The following is a 24,334-nucleotide window of genomic DNA, read 5'->3' as shown; positions in this document are numbered from 1 at the left end:
ATAGGGGGCGGTATTGTAGTAGTTATATTCCTGTACATAGGGGGCGGTATTGTAGTAGTTATATTCCTGTACATAGGGGGCGGTATTGTAGTAGTTATATTCTTGTACATAGGGGGGCGGTATTATAGTAGTTATATTCTTGTACATAGGGGGGCGGTATTATAGTAGTTATATTCTTGTACATAGGGGGGCGGTATTATAGTAGTTATATTCTTGTACATAGGGGGGCGGTATTATAGTAGTTATATTCTTGTACATAGGGGGCGGTATTATAGTAGTTATATTCATATACCAGTCTCTACACTGCAAGGTTGAGAAATGTGAGGGTTTTACCATTTCCTTACTGTTCCCCAGATTTCTCTTGTGACATGGGGGGGGGGGGGTGGTCGTGGCAGAGCCATGTACTGTGCAGCACCATGATATGACATTTGTACGCCATTGTTTTATATACTATGAGGTGGATGATGAAGATTTGTTTGTAGATTTTATTGTAGATCGGTCATTGGTGTCCAAATTGGTTTTGTAAAAAGTGTCTCTTTTATATATAATCTTCCTATCACATTCCACCATTTCTATTATCAACAATTTTGGCACGTAAGAGGGACATGGAAGTTGAACCTATCCCCAAAAATAATTTATAAGTCAACTTACGGTAATATCTACTGAAATTGTATGCAGAGTAATACCACCCATGGCTAACTGCTAGATTTTTAAAGTCTGACTACAGTCACCTTTTGTAGTCAGGTACTTCCACAAAAATGTATATGGAGTTGTAGTTTTTGTATTTTATTCATTGATTTATTATTTTGTACACCCATAATAGCAGGACTGCAATGGTAAAACATGTAATATTCACAAGCCACGTATATCATTACAACAATACAAAAAAAATTACTGAATCTTTTTTTTGTGGAAGGAAAAAAAAAATCTGTTCATCTCTTCCTGCTCTCGCATGCTTCCTGCAGATAGGACACCATGTACAATCTGCTCAGCTCCTCCTGCTCTATAACATGCTGCCTGCAGATAGGACACTATGTACAATCTGCTCAGCTCCTCCTGCTCTATAACATGCTGCCTGCAGATAGGACACTATGTACAATCTGCTCAGCTCCTCCTGCTCTATAACATGCTGCCTACCTATTTGACACTAAATACAATTTTCTCAGCTTCTCCTGTTCTATAACATGCTACCTGCAGATAGGACACTATATACAATCTTCTTAGCTGATGTATAACATGCTAGCTGTAAATTATACAGAAATTTCATGGCACATTCCCTTTCAGATGTTGGGAAAACAAGCCATGAGACTATATATTCCTATGCACGTCTCTATCAGACAGCTGAGTGCATGTCCAGGAGTAGAATATTTGGAATATTTCCTCTGCATTGCTCAACTAGATGTGGTCACATTTGTTTTGCATCACACTTTCTACTTCCTTAGGTTTCATACCATACGGCCAGAAACATTTCTTAGAATGTGGTTAAGCAATCTGGAAAGCTGTAGGGGCGAGTGTGTGACAACTGTTAATTCTCACTTAGTAAGAAATTTTTAGAGACTTCCCCCCCCCCCCCCCCCTACGTTTTAAGGAAATTGGAGGTTTGGGTTGTTTATCCTTAATGCTGCTATTTTCAGTGGTTTTGTGTATCTTTATCTAATGTGTAACCACTGTGGGCCAGTTCCCATCCGTATTTTTGCTTCCATTCATGTTCCCATTTAAAATTGGATGAATAACTGATCCCCCCCTGACTCCAATGGACTTGCAATCTTTAGTTATTTGAGTGGATAGTTGGACTGAAATTGCAGAGCAATTTTTTTTTTTTTTTTGCTGACCTCTACTGGTCAAAGCAGACAAATAATGAAAAAAAAACAAAACGGATGGCTATAATAAAAACTGACCCTAACGGAAACCAAGGTAGTAATAATGCATGGGAAAGTCTTCTTCCACCAGTGAGTAAATTGGGGGTGAGCATGCTCATCGGGGGCCTTACTCACTTCTATGGGGCTGGTGAACACAATGAGGGGAGATTTATCATTAATCAGTAGAGTTTGGGTGTGTCCTGCGTGACCCAGACTTGTCGCCGGATTGGCTGCCTAGTGAATATCCATGGCTGTGGTTGGCTATGATTGTCCTGAACAATCACAGTGCTGGCTGGTAGCTCCGGGCGTCAGTGTGTCCGGGTCATTTGGCTCCACTCATCTCTATACAGAAGGCTTCTTACTCCAGTTTTATATTTTGTGTGTCTGATTCATCATCATCATGGATTACGCAGCTACGTCAATGTGGCCTATGAGGTTTCTATGTCTGCAGTGCATAAGAGAAGTTTCAAATTATTGTTCAAGTACTCCCTAAGTATTTTCTCCACCAGGAGGGGATGGGATTTAATTTAAAGAGGACCTGTCACCCATAAATTGGGCACTAGGAGCTGCTTACTTTAGCTCCTAGTGCTTTAACAAACGCTGCAGTGTTACACAGATAGCGTTACCGGAAACCTCCGGTAACGCTATCTAACACTGCGGCGGAGTACAATGTAAACATCGGACTGCTTGGCTAGCATGTATTTATTAGGGGGCGGGGTTAGTGCGTGGTTAGGGGCGGTGACTGCCGCATGACGCATGGCAGTCACCGCCTGCCTATGGAGTGAGCAGGGCGGTCCAGGGAAGAGGTTTCCGGTAACGCTATCCTTCTAACACTGCAGCATTTGTTTAAGCACTAGGAGCTGCTTACTTTAGTTACTTGGTGTGGGGGGGCATCTCTAGCAGACACATTATGACCCATCTAGTTCTGTGGGGTGACAATGTGGTTACATTATCAGGGTACAGGTGTATATACACTTTCATCTGGCTTCTGACTTTGTACTAACACTCCGACACATAGAAAGAGGGATGGGACAGATCAGTAACGATGAGATGCCTATTGCACACATAACTCTACTACGCCTCACAGATCATGGGATCCATTAGTTGCCTATTTGATTTTCAACCTGTGTGCCGCGGCACACTAGTGTGCCGCGACACAAGGTTGAGTGTGCCGCGGGGGAAAGTTGCCCGAACTAGGCTGCCCCGGTGTCGAGCTGCCGCCGCGCCCCCGTATTTCTGCCCCATACTTACCTCCAAGTCCCACGTCGGCGATCCGCCCATCTTCTGTAGCTCCTGTACCGCGCGGCCCATGTCACGTGACTGACGCGACCTGACGTCAGGTCGCGTAAGTCACGTGACCAGAGGCGCGCGGTGCAGGAGCTACAGAAGGTGAGCGGATCGCCATTAGGAGTGAAGGAGACGTCAAGAAGACATCAAGGGTAAGTATATAGGGTTATTATTTGTATAAGGAAGGTAGCTAGGGTTTTTTTTTTATTAGTAAAGGTAGGCTGGGGCTTTTTATTTGTTAAGGGGGGCCTCTAGGGCCTTTTAATTAGTAAAGGGGGGGCTCTAGGGCCTTTTAATTAGTAAAGGGGGGCTCTAGGGCCTTTTAATTAGTAAAGGGGGGCTCTAGGGCCTTTTAAATAGTAAAGGGGGGCCTCTAGGGCCTATTAATTTGTAATGGGAGACCGCTAGGGCCTTTTTATTAGTAAAGGGAGGCTGCTAGGGGCTCTTGATTAGTAAAGGGAGGCCGCCAGGGGCTTTTTATTAGTAAAGGGAGGCATCTAGGGGCTTTTTATTAGTAAAGGGAGGCCGCCAGGGGCTTTTTATTAGTAAAGGGAGGCAGCTAGGGCCTTTGTATTAGTAAAGGGAGGCAGCTAGAGCCTTTTTATTAGTAAAGGGAGTCAGCCAGGGGCTTTTTATTAGTAAAGGGAGGCAGCCAGGGGCTTTTTATTAGTAAAGGGAGGCAGCCAGGGGCTTTTTATTAGTAAAGGGAGGCAGCTAGGGCCTTTTTATTAGTAAAGGGAGGCAGCTAGGGCCTTTTTATTAGTAAAGGGAGGCAGCTAGGGCCTTTTTATTAGTAAAGGGAGGCAGCTAGGGCCTTTTTATTAGTAAAGGGAGGCAGCTAGGGCCTTTTTATTAGTAAAGGGAGGCAGCTAGGGCCTTTTTATTAGTAAAGGGAGGCAGCTGGGGGCTTTTTATTAGTAAAGGGAGGCATCTAGGGGCTTTTTATTAGTAAAGGGAGGCCGCCAGGGGCTTTTTATTAGTAAAGGGAGGCCGCCAGGGGCTTTTTATTAGTAAAGGGAGGCCGCCAGGGGCTTTTTATTAGTAAAGGGAGGCCGCCAGGGGCTTTTTATTAGTAAAGGGAGGCCGCCAGGGGCTTTTTATTAGTAAAGGGAGGCCGCCAGGGGCTTTTTATTAGTAAAGGGAGGCCGCCAGGGGCTTTTTATTAGTAAAGGGAGGCAGCCAGGGGCTTTTTATTAGTAAAGGGAGGCAGCTAGGGCCTTTTTATTAGTAAAGGGAGGCCTTTTATGACTGTTTTAGTGTCATTTTGTGCTATTTTGGTTGGTGGTGTGCCCCAGGATTTTCTAAGTATAAAAAGTGTGCCGCGGCTCAAAAAAGGTTGAAAATCACTGGCCTATTACACACACTGCTCTGCTACATCTCACTGACATGTGCCTGCTTCCCCGGATCACTTATCTCCTTGTAGCTTGTAGTTTGCCGCTCCTCTCTTCTCACAATGTCCTGGCAGGAAGTGAATCGGTGTCTGTGTCTCTGGGCTCCGTGCAGGGGGCGGGGCTACAGCCACACAGCGAAGACAGACAAACTCCGCTCCACGATCTCACACAAAAATCCAAGATGGCCGCCACACGACCCACAAGTCAGAAGTTACTGGGTTGTGTCTAGGGGATACTGAAATTGTGTACAGCAGGACTGATGGGGGCAGGTAGGCTAGATATATCTGCGAAATGCTGCATTTTTTTTTTAAAATAAGAAACATGTGTTCATGGGAATAGCCCTTTAATTTGTGACTTTTCAAAAAGTTGCAATTCATAAATCTACCTACCACATCAGGATTTACCTGGTATATCTGCTTTATGTAGTCTGAAGTGAAAAGTGGAATATGTTGGTAAATGTTGCAAAACAAAATAAAAGTTGAGACATTTTGTAGGCCAGAAAACTGACGTAACGGCAATGATCATCCTTCTCCCCCAGCAGATTGTGTAGTTAGTTCTCTATACTCTCTGGTCTGTGTCATCTCTTCCCCTGCAGCATCTGGGTCTTCCCCCTCCATTTCTAAGAGCTCGCTTTGCGGTTTACACACTCTTCCCTATTCTTGCTAATATCTAGCACTGAGTACAGGGAGGGGAAGACACAGATCCCAGGTGAGCCGTGTACAGAAGTTGAAGACACTACAGCTATGACATGGTAGGACTCTCCTATGACTTCTTAATGTTTATCAGTTTTCATCTTGGAAGTAAATGTTCAATTGAAATGTTTGGGGCAAAGTTGTCCATAGCCGATAGTCTCAAGGTAGATGGCCTTGTTGTAATGACATACGTGGCTTGTGGATATTACTTGTTTTACTAAATAATAATCAATGAATACAACACAAAGTGTGTGTGTGTAAAGGTGACTGTAGTCAGGCTCCACTAGATAGAATAGGGTTATTTGTTGGGAAACTTCTACAAACAGTAATAAATATTTATTTGTGTAGTGCTAGTACATGACTACAAAGAGTGACTGTAGTCAGACTCCTCTAGATACAATAGGTGTGTTGGGGAAACTTCCACTACTAATACATTTTTATATAGTGATAGGTCCTGACTATAAAGGTGTAGTCACTCTTTGTACCCCACTTGCAGCCTGAAGGGAAACCACACATAAGATGGCAGCTGTTGACGTGTGTAAGCAGCGTATACTGGACCATTATACAAGCTTATAGCTCTTGTGTCACCCCTTCATCCTCATAGCCTGTAAGCTCTTGTGTCACCCCCCTCATCCTCATAGACTGTAAGCTCTTGTGTCCCCCCCTCATCCTCATAGACTGTAAGCTCTTGTGTCACCCCCTCATCCCCATAGACTGTAAGCTCTTGTGTCACCCCCTCATCCTCATAGACTGTAAGCTCTTGTGTCACCCCCTCATCCTCATAGACTGTAAGCTCTTGTGTCACCCCCTCATCCTCATAGACTGTAAGCTCTTGTGTCACCCCCTCATCCTCATAGACTGTAAGCTCTTGTGTCACCCCCTCATCCTCAGACTGTAAGCTCTTGTGTCACCCCCTCATCCTCATAGACTGTAAGCTCTTGTGTCACCCCCTCATAGACTGTAAGCTCTTGTGTCACCCCCTCATCCTCATAGACTGTAAGCTTTTGCGAGCAGGGCCCTCGCTCCTACTGCTGTGTTGGGGCTGTGAGAAGACTTCTGTCTCCTCTGTTGCATATGGAGAAATCTTGTCATGTGTTGTTTTATTGTGGTAAATGTTTTCCGTTAGACCTTTTTGGTTCCCATTACTTTCCCTAGAAAACCGTTCAGTTCAGCAATGTGAAGTGAGATGCTCATTAAAGGGATTGTACCAGTGATTTGTTATTTCCTATTCATAGGATGGGGTATAACAAGCTGATCAGTGACAGATTGAACCTATTTGTCCTATTTTTACTAATTGGATGGAACATGCACCCTGCCGCTCTATGGGAGTGTTGGGAATTGTTAAGCACAGCTTTTGGCTGTCACCAGCACTCAGATTTACAGTCTTTTGGGAGCACAGGAGATACCAGAGCACTGTGCTCAGCAATTGCCACATCAATACAAATGAGTGAAGAATCCACCCATTACTGAGAACGGTATCTCCCTTCCCCGAACCAATGGGAGTCCCAGTCTCGTGGTTGTGGGGATCAGTCAGACCCTCGCCAATCATCTTGATGCCTATGCTGTTTATAGGGGAAGGCTGAAATAGTTGGTACAAACCCCTTTTAAGTCTTTTAAGGTGAAATGAAATAAAAAAAAAAGCAACTAATTCAAATCTACTGTGTGCAGCGCTTCATTCACATGTAAAATAGTAATGCATGCTTTGGAAGAAGGAGCAGACGCGGCACATCCTCTAAAACGTTGATATTTATTGAAACATATTAAAAAGGTTACGGCAGGTAGAGGTGTGGCGACACCTCTACCTGCCGTAACCTTTTTAATATGTTTCAATAAATATCAACGTTTTAGAGGATGTGCCGCGTCTGCTCCTTCTTCCAAAGCATCTGATCTGTACCCGCAGTCCAAGCGGTGGGACGCGATTGCACTCCATACACGTGGCAAGCTATACGTGATTGAATAAATCCCTTCGGTGTGGACTCCCTTCAAAGAAGTGTGACAAGTGGGTGAGCTGCATAAAAACTTTTTCACTATTCATATAATAGTAATGCAGGTCGCATACACGCTGGGTTTGTAAATAAACTGCGGACATTACTGGAAGGACCTTCGGATATTAAAAAATAGGTGTCCTTGGGTTTGCCGTGAACTTTGGAACCGCGGCTCCCCTTCCTGAAGAAGTTATTTCATGTATTGTCTGATTAGACTTAGAAACAGGAAACTTACACTTCTATTTAATAGCAAACAATGGTCCAAGAAAGCCGTAGCCATCGCCTCTCAATGTACGGCTGAGCCCCCATTGTAGAACATGTGCCGGACACCATGACGGGGACTCGTGGCTCCGGGTATAACATAGTAGACGGCAGTAACCACCTGCCCCATCCTCCCTGTGTCTTCCATGTTGTCATTTGTTGCACTTTATGTGGTGTACAGTCTATATACGTGACGGTGCCATGTGCTGGTGTCATTTCAGTGCCGATAGGATTAGAAGATGACGACAGAAGAGGTGGTCGTGGTGGCCAAGTTTGACTACGTGGCCCAGCAAGATCAGGAACTGGACATCAAAAAGAACGAGCGCCTCCTCCTCTTGGATGACTCGAAATCCTGGTGGCGCGTGCGCAACTCCATGAACAAAACCGGATTTGTACCTTCCAATTATGTCGAGAGGAAAAACAGCGCTCGGAAAGCCTCCATAGTAAAAAATCTAAAGGACACCTTGGGTGAGTTTCTTGTGATTCTGGGTTGTGATTCAGCGTTCTCAAAGGAAGATTCTCCTAAGGATTATTAATGTTTTAAAAATTGATTACGTATCTTTAAGATAAAATATGTCGCCTTGCACCCCTGCTGATCCGGCAGTAAGCACAGCCACTAGATAATTTACAGCGTACACTAGGTGATGAGTTATAAAGATTCTGAATTATCCCTTTAACTTTTGGACTCTTGAGGAGTTGTATAGGAAAAAGCTTTGGCTGAACATAAAAGTTCTTTCTGCAGCGCCCCCTGCGGTGACAATACAGTATTACACCCTAGCCAGTTAAATAAACAGCTGCCCAGCAATGCTGCTTCTATTATGGACTTTCTGCTGAAAAGTTCCCATCTGGGGTGTTAAACCCCTTAGTAGTCCATGTTTGACCACCACAGTGTCGGTCTCCAATCAGCACCCGCAGCAGCAATTGTGGGGTGCTGATAATGTCACCGGCAGCATCGGGGTCCACTGAGAGTCCACTGGGCTGCCTGTAGTGTCTGACACTAGAGGCCTAGTAGATGGATAATGCACTGCTTTATGTAAGTAGTGCAGTGCATTGTTCAAGAGATTGTGATCCTGTCAGTGCCCCCTTGTGGAACAAAGTAGTAAAAACATAAAGTTGAAAGAAAAGTAAAAAAAAAATGCACAAATACTGCCTATCCTTTGGGGAAAAAAAATTAAATTTTACACTCATTCTTTACCTTTTTATTTTTATATAATTCATCACACAAAAAATAATAGAAATCAAAATGCATAAAGCTTTATGTACCCCAAATGTGAAAAAAAAAAAAACTACAGATCTTTATGCAAAAAAAAAAATCCCTAGCAACATTGACAAATTTCCGGCGCTTGAAAGGTGATGATCGAAAAATAACTAAAAAATGCAGAACATTTTTATTAGAAAAAATAACAATGTTAAATTTGTATTCTTTTTTTTAAATATACTGCACAGTATATAGAAAAGTTCATCAGTTGGACATAAAAACGTAAAATTGTGTAAGTAAAAACTACATTTCACCAACCCCCCTCCCCCACCCCGAAAAAAAAAAAAATCCCATATCATGGAAGAAGGATTTAAGGACCTTACAGTGATACAAGAAGCATGTGATCAGCATGTACATCACTCGAAGGTCCTTAACCTGCTTCATGTTGTCAGAGAGAGAGAGAGAAATTGGGTGAAACACTTTTTGTAAGCGCTTCACCCAATCACCAGGAGAGCAGTTAGGAGGGTCAGTCAGTGCTGGAACTACAAGACTTTCTCATGGGTCTATAGTCAATACAATTATATATTACAGTATATTCAGTCGTGAATGATGGGGAAAACAAAAGGAAAGTCCTAGATTTGTATCTGCAGGGAAACTCCTCTGTGGGGTCATCACCCAGCAGTGTGAACATCGCCCACATCCATTAGATACTGTACAGAATTGTGCTTAGTAGTGAGATGAAATGATGCAAGAGCAGTGTCATAACACATGCAGAAAGCGCTGGAGCTGTTTGACGTTTTTCTAGGAATTGTTGCATAATTAGCAGATACGTAAGAATTATATGTTACAAGATCTAAAAAGGGGAAAAGTCCCAGCACTTTGGTTTCAGTGATCTCCCATATCGATGACCATGATGTATCTGGTGTGACTCTCATTCCCAGAGAAATAAGTTAGGTTGGATACTTACAAAGTTAAACAAACGCTAAACTCATCACAGGTCGCCGCAATAATGTCAAAATACAGTAGGTTTCACTTTGTTTTCATGCAGCCAATTGGTCAGATCAAAAAAGTAATTTTTCTGCTTAAAAATGTGCACTCTGTACCTCATCTTGGGGTAGAAATGTAGATATTTTTACTAATTTGTTAAACCAGAAAAACTATAAAAATATCAATTGATCATAAGTATTCAGACCCTTTGCTCAGTATTGAGTAGAAGCAGCTTTGGAGCTAGTACAGCCATGAATCTTCTTGGGAAGATGCTACAAGTTTCTCACACCTGGATTTGGGGATCCTCTGCCTCTTCCTTGCAGATCCTCTCCAGTTCCCTCAGTTTGGATGGTGAACGTTGGTGGAAGACATTGTCAGGTTGCTCAGTTGGGTTTAGGTCAGGCTTTGGAAATTATGAAAATGGGCCTGAGGGGCTCCTGGCTTCAAAGAAGTTAATGGAGCCTGGGGGCCCCCAGGCCCATTTGCATAATTTTTGTAGCCCCTTTTGCTTAATGACAATGGCATATGAAGCTCAAAGAAGAGCAGATTCTCTCAGAAGGGGCACACACCAGTATGTCAATGTGCTTGGTTTATAATCCTTCATCCTGGTTACAGATTTCCTTTAAAGGGGAGGCCTCCTCAATGTGTGGCAACTTACCCAATGTTTTAGGGGGGTTGTCTTCTCAAAGTGCTGCTGCCAATTCCGCATTTTGTACCTGGCAACTGGACCTCTTATCATATGTATGACAATCCATCACTAAGCAATCTTGGCATTTAGCATTAGATGTAACTGATTACTTACAGGAAATCTACCATCATAATAAACCAGGGACACTTACTCATAGATCCAGCCTCTGTGACTGCAGTAATTGTCTTGTATTTATTATTCATGATCTCTTTCCTGCTAAAATTATGGTCCTTTTAAAATTATGCTAATGAGCTGGAAGAGCTCTGGGGGAAAATCGCCAGAGAACGTCCGTGTTGTAGCTTCTCAGGCTATTAAACAGTCTTGCCCTTCCTCTTCCTGCTGTATGCTCATGGTAGCAGCACACAGTGGTAGAGGGGAGTCTGAGGCAGCGTAACAGCCTGCGAAGCTGCAGCATGGAGAAGCTCTGACACTTCCCCAAAGCCTGTCTGTCTCATTAGCATAATTTTAAAAGGAGTTTTTAGAAGGGAGGAGGCCATGCCTTACAAATAAGATTACCACTGTCAGGGTACCTGAATCTATGAGTAATGTCTTTGGTTAATCATGATGGATTTTGATAGATTTCCCCTAGATAAAGAGAGCCTAAAAACCAAACCCAGGTAGCACATGGGTGCCATGCTAGAACATGCTTCTTGGGGAGAATAATTAACACAGACATGTGACTAAGAACTTACACTTGTACAAAGTTTGTGATTGATATTTCCAAAGTGCAGAGCTCAGCCATTTCTAAGGGAACAACCACCAATCTATGAGAATGGCAGAGATAACAGAGATACTTAAGCGCTGTGCTCTGCAACTTCCAACACGTCCATAGTATTCAGTGGAGCGGAAGGTCATCCTGCTGCTTCATTCCACTAGTGTGAATGAGTCCTCATTCTCGTGATCATTGGGGGTATCAGCAGTCGGACCCTCACTGATCAAATTGTTATCCATTAACCTGTCGATGGAGATAGCTATTGACTGTGGTACGACCCCTTTAATTCTATCCAAATGCAGAATTGTCTGTTTCCGTAGCCTGCAGTCATACATTGCAGTAAAATGCTTTTAAACTGGTTAAAACCTCAAGGAAAAGCAACAATTGGTGGGAAAGTGTCACAGTAAAACTGCTTGCTTTTTTCTTAATCTATTAATGTCTATCTATCTAGAAAAAAATTGTCATAAAGGTTGCCATACGCTCAGCCAACTCCAAATGTGCACCAATACAGAAGTTTTATTGATGCCCATCTATCCATCTTATAAGATGACGCCCAGCAAGGAAGGATCCTGAAAATATCCAAAGTGTAGTAGGTGATGCCATAAAGTGCAGAATAGTATTAGCTATGTGCTTATTAGTATTAGGACACATTATACGCAGTGGAAGTTTTCTCAGGCTGGGTTCACACCTTGTTATTTGCCATGCATTGTAAGGACACGTCAGAAGGCGTCTTCACAATGTATGGCACATCCCTCTGTATGCCGGTAAAGTGGGAGACATAGCCAGCGGACTCCCCCCTGAATGCGGGCGCTGGAGTGTACATCGACTGCAGCTGGTGAAGCGTATACGTCAGATGCTTTCCCGATTGTATACACTTGGCATATACATAAAATATGGTGTGAACCCAACCATATTATGGTTACATTGAGTTATGTTCATTTGTGGATTATAATAGAACTAAATTATTTACTAAGAGGGACTTTCATTCTGCTCTCAATACACATGTACACAAGAGCCATTTCAGGACCTTTGAAAGTCCTGAAACTGCAGACTGAAAGCAGAAAAAAGAGACACGTCCTCCATTCCCCAAGAAGCTGATTCTAGTACCAAGTGTAGGAAGTTATTCCAGACTTGTAGGAGCTAAAATATTCATACAGCCCAGGGCCCATGGTGGTCTTAATCGGCCTCTGTTCACATTGGATGCATATAGAGTCCTGTTTCTAGGAATGTTCATCGCCAAATCCTAATTCTGAACAATTTCTTATCTGTCGTTTACTTCTATTAAGTGCCTAAAAAGATCAGTGTAAATATACCAGACATAACAATCGCTTGGTGTTGTCATCTACTCCCCCCCCCTTCGCCCTCTGTATTTCCCAGCATTTAAAGAAGTTTGTGTGAAATACTCTGCATAATCTGCCATCTTCTGTTTGTGGAAATCCAGTGTATTGAGGTTCGCTGCCCCCTCTGTTATTGCAAATTACAGTGTGTACTTGTTCCGTTGTTCCTGGACGTACAGGATATTGGTGATCCGGGTGACTGTTGGTTACCAGGACTAGGATTGACTAGGCCTATGTAGAAATGGAGAAGCGCTTTTAATGCTTTTGAAATCGGGTTGATTTATATTCTATTGTATTTGTAACAAACTTTTGGAAAAAAATTATTGGACTGTCCAATTAGAATTTGTTGAGTTCGGACATCTCTCTAAAAGTAATGTAGTAAATATGATATAAGCAAATCTCATCCTTGTGCTGGATTGTGCCGGAATTGCCGTAAATTATCTTTTTGAGAAGGATTTTGTATTTGATGAGATGTATGTGACATGAGGCCCCCTTACAGCTGTAGGCCATACACAACCTTCTCGTATAAGGGCATGTCGTCCTCCTCTTGGATCAGACTCTTGTGTTACGGTGGATGAACATGTGTTGTTATCATCAAAACAGAATATGTCATGAGGAAGCGAACAAGGAAGTCAACAACATAGATTACTGTAAAAGGTCATCATTTGACATATTTTACTCATGATGCCTCAAACTGCAGGAAAAGTCCCATAGAAGGACTGAACACTCAGGGGTTACCTACCTGACTATTCTCAAAAAAGTGATCTCTCCATGGTAACTTGGAAGGGCTACTGTGGTGGTTCCCAGAGCCCCTCTGTGCTGCAGATTCTCTCCTTCTCTCTGCGTGATGTAATCTTATTGCAGCTGGGGAAGTTCCAGAACAGAGGGGCACTAGTAATGCCCCAGTAGCCATTCGGGCTCATTAACATAATGTTGAAGTTGATTTTAGAAAGGAGGCGGCCATGGATGACAAATAAAGGAAGATTGCCACATCGCAGTGCCTGGATCTATGTGTAAGTGTCCCAAAATGCCTGATTTTGATGGTAGATTGAAGAGATGTAGTGACTGAAGAGAACACCAGACAATTGATAGGATGGACCTAGCACAACCCACAAGGATAAAAAAAATAGCCGACACACAATATTGGACTCAAATACACAATGGAAAAAGAAGTGTCACATGACAATTCAATGAGCAAGATACAGTAATTCTTTATTATAGCCAAACAAATACAAAAATATCACCCGACAAAGGATGGTAAACATAATAAAACCAATTAAAAGTGTACAGAGTACACAAAATATATACAATTAGTCAGGACAACCATGCAAGGTTGGCCGACTAAACACCTCCTCCATTAAATGGTAAATTTTATCTAAATACCTATAGTGTATGAAAAATGTATCAAAGAGTAAATGTCTTTATACAAGGCCCACAGTAGCAATGTAAATCAATGCACAGATAGAAAAACAGTAAGGCTACATTCACACTGCCGTATGGGGGACGTATATACGGCCGACGTATATACGGCCGATATACGTCCCCCATAGACGGCAATGGGCACACGGCGCCCTACGGGGTGCCATACATCCCTATGGAGAGGGGCGGGGGTGAGCTGCGCTCACATTTTCCTCCTCCTCCTCTCCCCGTGCACTGCCGTTGCCCGGTACGGTACGGGGCGGGCAACGGCAGTGTGAATGTAGCCTAAGGCTGAAATACCGAGCCAAAGTAATTGTGCATTCAAAAACCATACATTACAGGTGTATGTAGTCGGTCATAAGTCCATATGTCAGCATTATGGGCAGTGCATTATGGAGGTAATTCAGAAATGAGGTGGAGGGCTCCCCACGCGTTTCATCTCCTATTGGAGACTTCCTCAGGGGTAGACGCCGAGGCACCCCAGCCCGTACGCGGATAGAGCCGGGCTCGAAACTACAGTATAGCCACTGCTGTACTTTTCACTTCACCCTGGCAGATATTGCTGATTCAAATGTTCCCCTGATGAATCCTATAAAACTGAGGAGGAAACGCGTTGGGACACTTTGTGCAGGAGCAAACGAGGATCTTGTAACAGAGCTAGCTGTGAGTTTAGGGAAAGTTTATCTGTGGGACCGTCCTTGTTAGGTCAGGAGCAACTTAGTGTGGGGTGCCAGGGAGACTAACTATAGGGACTGCTCAGGTCGAGATAATCCCTGTGCTCCTGCACCGGGACCTACATTGAACTGCACGAGACATTTCCAATTTCTATTCTCCCAGCACTATATAGCTAAAGTGTGTAACATATCCATCATATCTTGCATCAGTAGATGCATTTGTAATAGTGTTGTGATATTATTGCTTTTTTTCCCTAGATATATCAGTAAAAGTTAAGTATAATTATCATGTGTCACTCCATCTTGCTTATGTTAATTTTTTGATTATAGATGGTGAGGATTGGGGGTTTGACACGACTTCATACATTGCTATAGGTCACACGTGTTAGTGAGGATACGTGTTTCATGTCATTAGTTCTACAGCAGTTTGTGCAACTGGTGTGAATTGGAACATAGAACCTTTTCTCTTGTATCTCCTGATGCACTAATGTAAAGTGAATGATGATACATCCTTGTGGTCGCACTATGACTCCATGCAATTTCAGAAAATCTACCATCAAACTCCATCATGATAAACCAGGGACACTTACTCATAGATCAAGGCACCATGACTGGGGTAATCTTCTCATATATTAGAGCCTCAGTGCTGTAGATTCACAGGCTGTTACAATGAGCAAAATGTGTCTCATCCAACCCCCTGCTCTCTCTTTTGCCTGTGTAATCTAGTAGATGCAGGAAGTGCAGGAGGATGGGAGAACTGCTCTGCTCATTGTAACACACTGTGAAGCAGCAACATGGAAGGCTCTGCTAATGTTCCCAGAGCCCTTCTAGCTCATTAGCATAATTTTAATAGTTGTTTTATAGAAGGAATTAGGCTATGGATAATTAATATAAGATCATTACCACTGTCACTGTGGCAGGATTTATGAGTCCGTGCCTCTGGTTTATACCTGGGCAAGTTTCGGGGCCCAAAGCTGCCTGGGGGGCCCACATAAGGATGTACATAAGGTATCCATAGGGGTGTGGGGGGACTTTAATCTAATAAATTCATTGGGGGTGAGGGGGGCTTTGTATAAAATAACCATGAGGGGACTGTTTGGGATGATAAATTAGGGAACGGGAGACTGTGTGTTTTTTTTTGTTTATGAATTTTTAATGTTGCCACGTGAGTTCACTTCAAAGGGGCCTGTAGAGGCTCTGTTGCCCAGGGGCCTACTGAAACCTGGAGCTGACCCCGTTGATCATGCTGGATTTTGATGGTAGATTTCCTTTAATGTCAAAGTTGCATAATGGTTCCATCCTAAAACTTGAAGGTCACACATAAGAGGAGGATAAGTAAGTAAGGGGGGGGGGGGGGGGAGAGTCTGGCCCTGTGCATTATTAGTCAGTGACTAGCCCCATACGCCTGCAGATTGTGTTACCCGATACTCCAGTGTCGGGCACATGCCAGCTGTGCACTTAGTTGTGTTGGTTTACATGAGTCATGTGAATTAGCATTACTACAGGATCATAGGCAATATGGAAGCCGGACCTGACTGTGACTGATGTGCTGCTACCCCCGGGCCATGTACACACACAGCAAGTATCCACAAGTCGCACCCCCCCCCCCCCCAGCCTGTAGGTGCGCAGCCTCCTAGAGGTCAGCATCCTGTGACCTGTCACTGTCTCCTAGTACCCCCCCCCCCCCGCCTAAGCCTTATATAATAGCTGCGCCATTCAATAGATTTTACATTTTAACCTCTTGTCTGCCAGACCTGCTCCCCAAATGATGCTTTCACACATTATATAGAATAACTTGTACGTATTTTTAGATGGTCTTCCTTATTACCCACATAGAGATAACTGCGACTACAAGTCCCATCATTGCCTGAGCTAATATTCCCGTGCCAGCGCTTGTTCACTACGCCTATCCTTATTATCAGGGAAAAAAACTTGTTACAGCGTTTTTTACGTGACCTAATTCCAGGCCCAGCAAAGGAGGCGTTTATCAGGCAGTGACGTCCTCTCTGTAAGGGGATCCATAGGGTTAACACTGAGGTAGGATAGGCCGGAGAGTTGTCTGTGTTTCCGTAGGAAGGGCCAGGTCACGTGACTACTATTCTCTCCCCCACCCGAGGGCCAGGAAGTTTTAGGCTAAGCTCCAGAGGAGAGAGACGAACCCTGTGGACAGGATGGATATCCCAAACTTCTTCAAGCACTGGTTCAGTAAGTTATGAGGTTTATGGACTCTCCCTTCATGTTGTTAGTTCCCCCTTATAACCTTTGTATTGGTTAGGCGTCACCCGTGGGGCGACAGGCTTCGGTGCAGGTGCAGAGCCCCTGCTCACACTACACCTTTTACTTTCTATGAAGCTGATTCAGGGATGTGATATCCTGGGAATCTGTCCGTAAAGAGTTAAAGCTTTGGATGCGGAAACTCTTCAGGGTTTTTAGTGTAACTTTGCATAATGTACAGTATTTGCTATTTCTGCCGGTTGATCTACAGTAATTCCCTAACGTTGGCATGTAGCAGAGCCGGTTTTGTTATACATAACTCTGTGTTTCTCAGTAGCTGATGTGACACTAGAGGGATCTCAAACTTGATTAATTCCCCCCTTCTTGGCTGAATACTTGTTGTTTGGGAAAGATGAAGTCGCTTCAAGATGGAAAATGTGCTGCTGACTTTTCCATTATGAATATTTTTTTTTAATAATTAGATATTTTAGACTCCTAATCCATGATAGCAAGAACTAGGCAGACCTTAGCATGTGTTTACCTATGGATGGCGCTAGTGAGTGCTCACCCTTATATGCAAGTATGGCATAAAAGGAGTGGTCATGGCAGCTCTCTTCCGAAAAACGCACCACATCTGTCCATGGTTTTTGCCTGTATTAAAACTGAGCTCCATTTCTCTCTTTACAGCTAAGATGCAATACCGGCTCATACCATTGTTAGATGTGGCGCTGTTTTCGGAAGAAAGATAACTTGTTTTCAACCCTTTTTAAGGTCTATTGCAGTGTATCCATAGGTCTCACAGTATTGTTAAATTCTTGGCCATAGGTTGTCTCAAAACGTATTAAATGTATTAAAACGGGGGTATAGGAAAATTGGAGTGGTTGTCTATAGCATTTCAATAGGTTTATCACTTGTTCTAATTAATATCCATAGGAATGAAAAAGTTACACATTTTTTAGGACACGTTAGGGCTGGGGTGGCCACCGGATCGGTACAAGATGATTATTGTTACTCTGAACCATTATAAGGGTATACGGATAGAATTGTTATGAATCTCCCCATATGCTGTCGCTATATATAGCTGCAGCTTAGCCACCAGTGATTTAGTAGGGGCGAACTCGCAGCAAGTGCACCCAGTGTGACCCCTGGTCTTAGATTTAAGGTTCCCTTATTTAGGGTCAGTATTTTTGTAAAGCTGGTAGCCATAAATAAGGCAAAAATAACAAGTTTTATGTCCAGTTCTGATGTAACACATTATATGTCCTTGTGCCAAGTGACAAACCCTCCTCTGCTGTGCGTGTCTGCTTTGTACTTGGGGATAAGGTACAATGTTCCCCATTGTCTTGGGATGTTTGCCAGGGTGTTTTACAGTGGCAAAGGTGATGTTTTCAGCAGCGCGGAGCGATAATCCGTCCTATCGGAGGTACAGACTGCAGACACCATGAACAATGCTGGGTCACAAGGCTCCAGAAGATTTTGGCAACTAGATGTTCACAGGAAATGGATGTGAAGTCAGACCTCCTGGCAGGATTAAGAGGCACCGGGAAGGGGTTAAGCAAGTTTTGCATTTGGCTCTTTCGGGATTAAGGGCTTTGTGCTTCTCACAGGTCACAGTAACACAAAGCCACCAGGAGGAAGCTTTACCAGATTACTATTCTTTCACATTTCAAGGCGGTTAATAAAAGTTTACAACATCATGAAATCCTACCGCCTTCTCCACAGCTTCCGAGAATTTTTTTTTTATAGTCGCCGTGATGTCACAAAACGGGGAATTCTGAAAACAATGGAAACTGCCGGCTTCTGGGATGAGCCGGGGAAGTAGACTGGAATTAATATCTGGAGTTAATAGGGGTTTTGTTTTGTGTCATTCCCTGAAAAGAGATGGAATGAGGTAGTGATGAGGATACTAATCCTACTGGATCTGGCAACCGAATTGGGCACTGATCTATTACAGCACTGTCAAGATCTTTGTTTGCTGTCACTGAACGAGAGTAGTATACAGTATATGGAGACCTGATCTCAGCTGAGATGTTGATACAGTTGTCTCCAGTGTAGACAATGCAAAGGCTAAGGCTCTGTTCACATTTATGCAATTTTTCTGAGGTCTCTGATCAATCATATGACAGACGACTCTTACTTGTAATGGGTCAGCCAGGTTTACATCCCAACCATTAGAGATGTACCCCCGCCCAAAAGTGCCGGATCATTGTCACATGATCCTGATGGGAATACATGGTGAATCCCTGGAAAACATGGAACTATTACCCTCTACTTGCATATGATTTTGCTTTCATTTGGACCCAATGATTTTGGCACTCAGGCGGTGGTGGTCCGAAATATAACCAGTAGTAAATAAGTGACACATAACAGATGAGAGGTTATCTTGGGAACAGGAAACATCTGTTGGCGACAGGAAAGGAGTTACAATGTGGCATCGCTCAGCTGGGACAATGAATGGTCCGCTATTGAAGATAGGACTACATCGTGACATAGATTTCCTCCCCCATGCTGGACGCATCAGTATGGAGTCACAGAATAGTCATAGTAATGAGCCAAACCCTGGCAGCCATTCAGTATAAAAAGGATTCCTGAAGTTATACAGGAAATACAACTTGGAAACTTGATCCAATGACAGACATGTGGTGGAGATCTGTATGGAGTCTGGTAGATCTGTATGGAGTCTCTCTTTGGTAGGTCTCCTCCAGAGTGTTCCAACTATTTATTATTATTATTATTATTATTATTATTATTATTATATATATTTTTTTTTTTTTTTTTTTTTTTTTTTTGTCTTGTTTCCTCTGGGTAGTTCAATTGCCCTTTTTGTTATGACATGGGGTATGACTATAGTAATGTGTCAGAAGGTTGGATGTGTAGGTGCTTAGTAACCTTGTCTCAACTGGTTTAAGAAGAAACCTTCAAAAGACGGGACCAGCTCCTCCCTCATCTGGACGGAAACTGGTTTCACGCCGTGATATTCTGTGGGGGACATGGGGAGAAGTAGTAACATAGTGTTATGTGCATAGGGATAAGGTTTGCCTATATCCATTACAGCTCAGTCAGGAAGTATGTAAGCTGTACACTTCCTGGGCTCTCTGGTCCCCACACTCCAAGCTGACGGTGATTGGACATAAGGTGTAAAATACACAAACTCTTTCCCCACCGACATCTCTTGTACCTTGCAGTCACTTCCACCACAGAAATCCCTACGGATTGATATGTGTTGGACTGCGAGGAACATTACCATTTTTCTTAGGGTGCATGAAGAGATGCAAAGGTTCAGGATTTGGATAGTGTGTTGAAAGCAAATCATTCCAGCAGAGACCACGAACATGCAAATTTTGGGTTTACTTTTACAATTCAAATGTATTATAGAGCATATAAGATGGTGGAAAGTGTATAAAAGACTGCATCATGTCTGGGTGCATAATGGGACCCTATGTATGATCTACGAAGCCCCTCCTGCTCTATAACATGCTGCCTGCAGATAGGACACTATGTATAATCTATGCAGCTCCTCCTGCTCTATAACATGCTGCCTGCAGATAGGACACTATGTACAATCCACTCAGCTCCTCCTGCTCTATAACCTGTCGCCTGGAGATAGGACACTATGTATAATCTATGCAGCTCCTCCTGCTCTATAACCTGCCGCCTGCAGATGGGACACTATGAACAACAATCTTTTCAGCTCCTCCTGCTCTATAAGATTCTGCCTGAATATAGGACACTATGTATAATATGCTCCACTCCTCCTGCTCTATAGCATACTGTCAGGTGGTGGGCCCTAAGTTATAATCTACGCAGCTCCTCCTGCTTTATGAAGTGCTGCCCGCGGCTATGACAGAATGTTCAATGATGACATTCCTTTTAATGTGATTTTTTTTTTTTTTTTTTTTGGGTGGGGGGGTCAGTTTTAGTAAGAACCTTCAAACTTTGTAAAATATGAAGCTAGGGTTATTCTGCTGCTTCTGCTTCGGTAGTGTGTGTATCTTAAAGATTTCCACCTCTGACTTGACTAAATCTGAACACCTGAAATATCACCTAATCCTCAAGCAGAAGAGTGATTCACGATTCATGTTTTTATTGCACGGATCATTTTACTTCAGGTCTGTCCAGAATAACCAAATCCTACATTTCCTTTTGCTAATGCTTTTTTTTTTTTTTTTTGGTAATAAATCTATCCTGGTTTATGTTCTGCTAAAATTCTGGCTGGTAAAATTTTTGGGTATAAAGAATTATTATTGAAAAATGTTGCGCTTTTTCGCTAAAAAAAGTAGGGATATTCTAACCCTTTGGAATCGTCATGCCTTTAGTCGTGATTATCTACAGCCTCCCAGCTTTCTGTAGGCAGGTAAGTCCCGCCCCCATTGCACTTACTTGTTATTTTTATGCCATATATATTTTATATTATATTTTACATATTAATTCGGAAACATTTCTGATCAGTCTCCCATATTTGCCCACATACTCCCGCACACTTACAGAATATTAACCCCCTCCACTAAGTCGTTTCTTAGGCTTTTGTACAGTCTGTTCACCCCAGTGTCAACGTACTGTCAAGAGGACATGAGAAACTTGTAGCCTTTTAATCCCTGAAGCGGGGTGGCCGAGGTCACATCGGCTGAGCCTGCAGCACAAATGGAACATTCACAATCTGATTATGGGAATCTTCATTTAGGAAAACCTCCAAATGTAAAACTCAGATGTAGATATGACATGGTAATCTCTTCTGGGCAATGCCTCAATGGCCTCCTATATGGTTTCTTTCTTATGGTAGGACTCGCTGCTGATTTTTTTTTTGTATGCGTCTGGTTTGTTCCGTGGCTTTTAGCTGCGTTTTTTCTTGCAACTTAGGTGGAACAGTTGCATTCCGATGGTTGAATTCCGCAGCCAGAAGCAACCTGCAACCGTTTTGGTCTGGGGTGTCTCTGACTTATGATTGGTCGCCTTGTAATCTGCTTTCCTAGCATACAGCACCTCAGCTTAGTTTGGTAATATTTGTACATGGGATTACTGAGATGTTTATTATGTGCAGAGAGAGGCCACCCTGTGTCCTCCTTAGACCGAACCCTGTCTTATTGCTGAACCCCAGATGTGCCGTTAAACCGAACCTGTCATCAGAAATGTCATGTTTAGCTGGTGACGGGTTGCAAAAGCCTATGCTGTGCTGATTTTAAAAAATGTCTTTGTTGGTATTCTGATTACTGACACTACTATATAAAATTTTATTTCAGGTTACTCGGTTCCCTGCCAGCAGCATGTGGGGAGTCCAAAGGGGGAAGCTGCAGCCTGTGTGTGCCTGTGTCTGTCTCCCTCATGCCTTCTTCCCCTCCTCCACACCATCCCCCTCCCTGTCATGTACATTGAGCAGGCAAATGAGGTTATGGGGAGGAGTGAAGGGAGCCAACTCGGTGTGGAGGAGAGGAGACACAGGCACACACACAGGCTGCTGCAGCTCTCCGACAACATCCCCCGGGATTCACCACACTCTGCTGGCAGGGGGAGCCAGGTAATAAATAAATAGGAAAAACCTAGATGAAGTACTTGAATTTATCGAGAAGATGTTAGAAAAGCATAGATTATGGCAATTTACACCATTAATAAGGTAAATTATAGCACAATATTCCTGCTAAGAATTTCAACATCTTGTGCTCGGTACAGTAAAAACATCTATCAGAGTGAAATTTAGACTTAGCAGTGAGCGCTTTATTTAAAGTGAACCTGTCACCAGGAATATCCTTTCAGCAGGAAGCAGGATCATATAGAGCAGATTGCTGCACTGTCTGGAACTTTCTTTTTTTCAAAGTGCAAAAATTGATTTGTAGCTGGACTTAATGCACTGGTTTATGAGATCTATTCGGTGTACTGCTCAATGCCTACTTCCCCTGCGGTAGCAGGTTTCTCTTTGAATATTACAGCAGTTACTAAGGAGGAAGGGCTGAGCTGTGTTCAGTAAAGACCTCTCACACCATTTTGCTCTAAGTCCAGCAACAATCCTACAAAATAATTGTATTTTTCAGTCCTGCTGCTATTAACATTACACATTAAAATTTATTAAGTTGCCATTACATTCTTCATTATCTACCTGGAAATCCACTCCATAGCAAATCTTGATCGGCTGCATCATGTAGAAAGTCTGTTCTGAGAGGATGCGAGGCGGATGCCCCTGTGCACAACAGGAAGAAGACATTAAAGTCTCAGGATGGAATGCTTGTCATGGATCCAAATGTTAAGCAGCTGAAAAGCATCCGGCTTCGGAATAGACCAAGGCAAAATCTCTGGTCTGCCATTACTAACATGGAGATCGCTATTGAGAATCCAGGGAGCGGCCTCTTGGGTTTCTCTCGTCCGTAGTGTCTGTGTGGTCTCTGTGCTTCTAGTCTTATAGGGGAGGACTATACACATCAAATCTGGATGTTTTGGGCCTGGATCGGGAATATTACCCGATTTCTTCCTTATTTATGTGACCGGCGTCTTCATGTGCAAAAAGAGGGCTGAAAGGGAGAGTGCTTTTACTTTGCTGGGTCATTATCGCAAAAAGCTGGTTCCCTGCCAAAAAAACGGAGTTGTCCAAGCCCCACACCTTTTCCTAAACCTATTGTTCACATTCTGCAATGTGGCAGGAATGCCTCCCAGGAAACCCATACAAGACCTCGTTGTCATTGTTCAGGTCTCTGCAGGAAATCTTGTACGGCTCGTGGTGGCAGTAGAAGCGATTTTTTTTTTTTTTCTTTTTTTTTTTCTTCAGGGCTAGAGATTTATTTAATATTTTTGGGAATCTGTAGAGAAGAGCGTTTGTTGAAAGTGTTTGCTATTGTTTTGTACCTGGGCTCCATTATCTGTAGATTATAGATTGGTAATACCAGAAGATTACATACACTTTATAAAAATACACATTTGCAGGTTTTTCTTGCTCTATGACATGAAATCCGAATAAAACCTTTCCCGTTTTAGGTCAGTTAAGATTACCAAATTTATTTAGATTTGCCAAATGCCAGGATGAGAAAGAGAAATAATTTATAAGGCATTGTTATTACTTTCTACAAAGTGAAATGTTCACATACACAAAGATGACTATGCCTGTCAACAATTTGGGACAGTCCATATGATGATGTCCTGTCTTTGGAAGCTTCTGATTCAGGTTTTTTTTTTTTTTCTTTGGCAACAGCTGAGTTAGAGACACAACTGATTATGTATATGAAGGTACACCTTCTTTGTATGACATCTTGGAAAACTGTAAAGAAATTGGCCAGGATATCAGGAAAAGAATTGTTGACTTGCACAAGACTGGTTCATCCTTTGGTGCAATTTCCAGAAACCAGAAATTGCCTTGTTCACCTGTATAAACAATTATATGCAAGTACAAACAAGATGGTAATATCCAGCCATCATACAGCTCAGCAAGGAGAATGGTTCTGTGCCCCAAATATGAACACTGCGTATCAACCCAAGAACAAAGGCAAGAGACCTTGTGAAGATGCTGAAGCTGGTGAGACTGTCATTATCCACTGTGATAAGAGTCTTATATTCACATGGGCTGAAAGGCCAGCAAGAAGCCATTACTCCAAACAAAACATAGTAAAGAAAGATTAATTATAGCCAATGCCACAGGAATAAAGACCTTCAT

The 24,334-nt window shown here is 42.9% G+C and overlaps 1 protein-coding gene across 4 annotated transcripts in view; it reads left to right on the top strand.

Annotated features, from left to right (window-relative positions):
* NCK1 (NCK adaptor protein 1) overlaps positions 1–24,334 on the top strand; it is a 67,250-nt gene that overhangs the window by 35,852 nt on the left and 7,064 nt on the right. For 3 of the 4 annotated variants that reach the window (XM_072143458.1, XM_072143457.1, XM_072143459.1), the window contains one exon: positions 7,697–7,943. In XM_072143458.1, coding sequence (XP_071999559.1) covers positions 7,715–7,943 — 229 coding nt within the window. In that variant the 5' untranslated portion in view covers positions 7,697–7,714. Of the gene's footprint in view, positions 1–7,696; positions 7,944–16,551; positions 16,696–24,334 lie in introns of those variants that run through there. The other variant, XM_072143460.1, reaches the window with a different exon arrangement.

Source organism: Engystomops pustulosus, chromosome 3, assembly GCF_040894005.1.
Source record: "Engystomops pustulosus chromosome 3, aEngPut4.maternal, whole genome shotgun sequence".
In the NCBI taxonomy this organism is placed as follows: Eukaryota; Metazoa; Chordata; class Amphibia; order Anura; family Leptodactylidae; genus Engystomops; species Engystomops pustulosus.
Note: the sequence above shows the minus strand (reverse complement) of the source record. Positions and strands in the feature narration are given on the sequence as shown.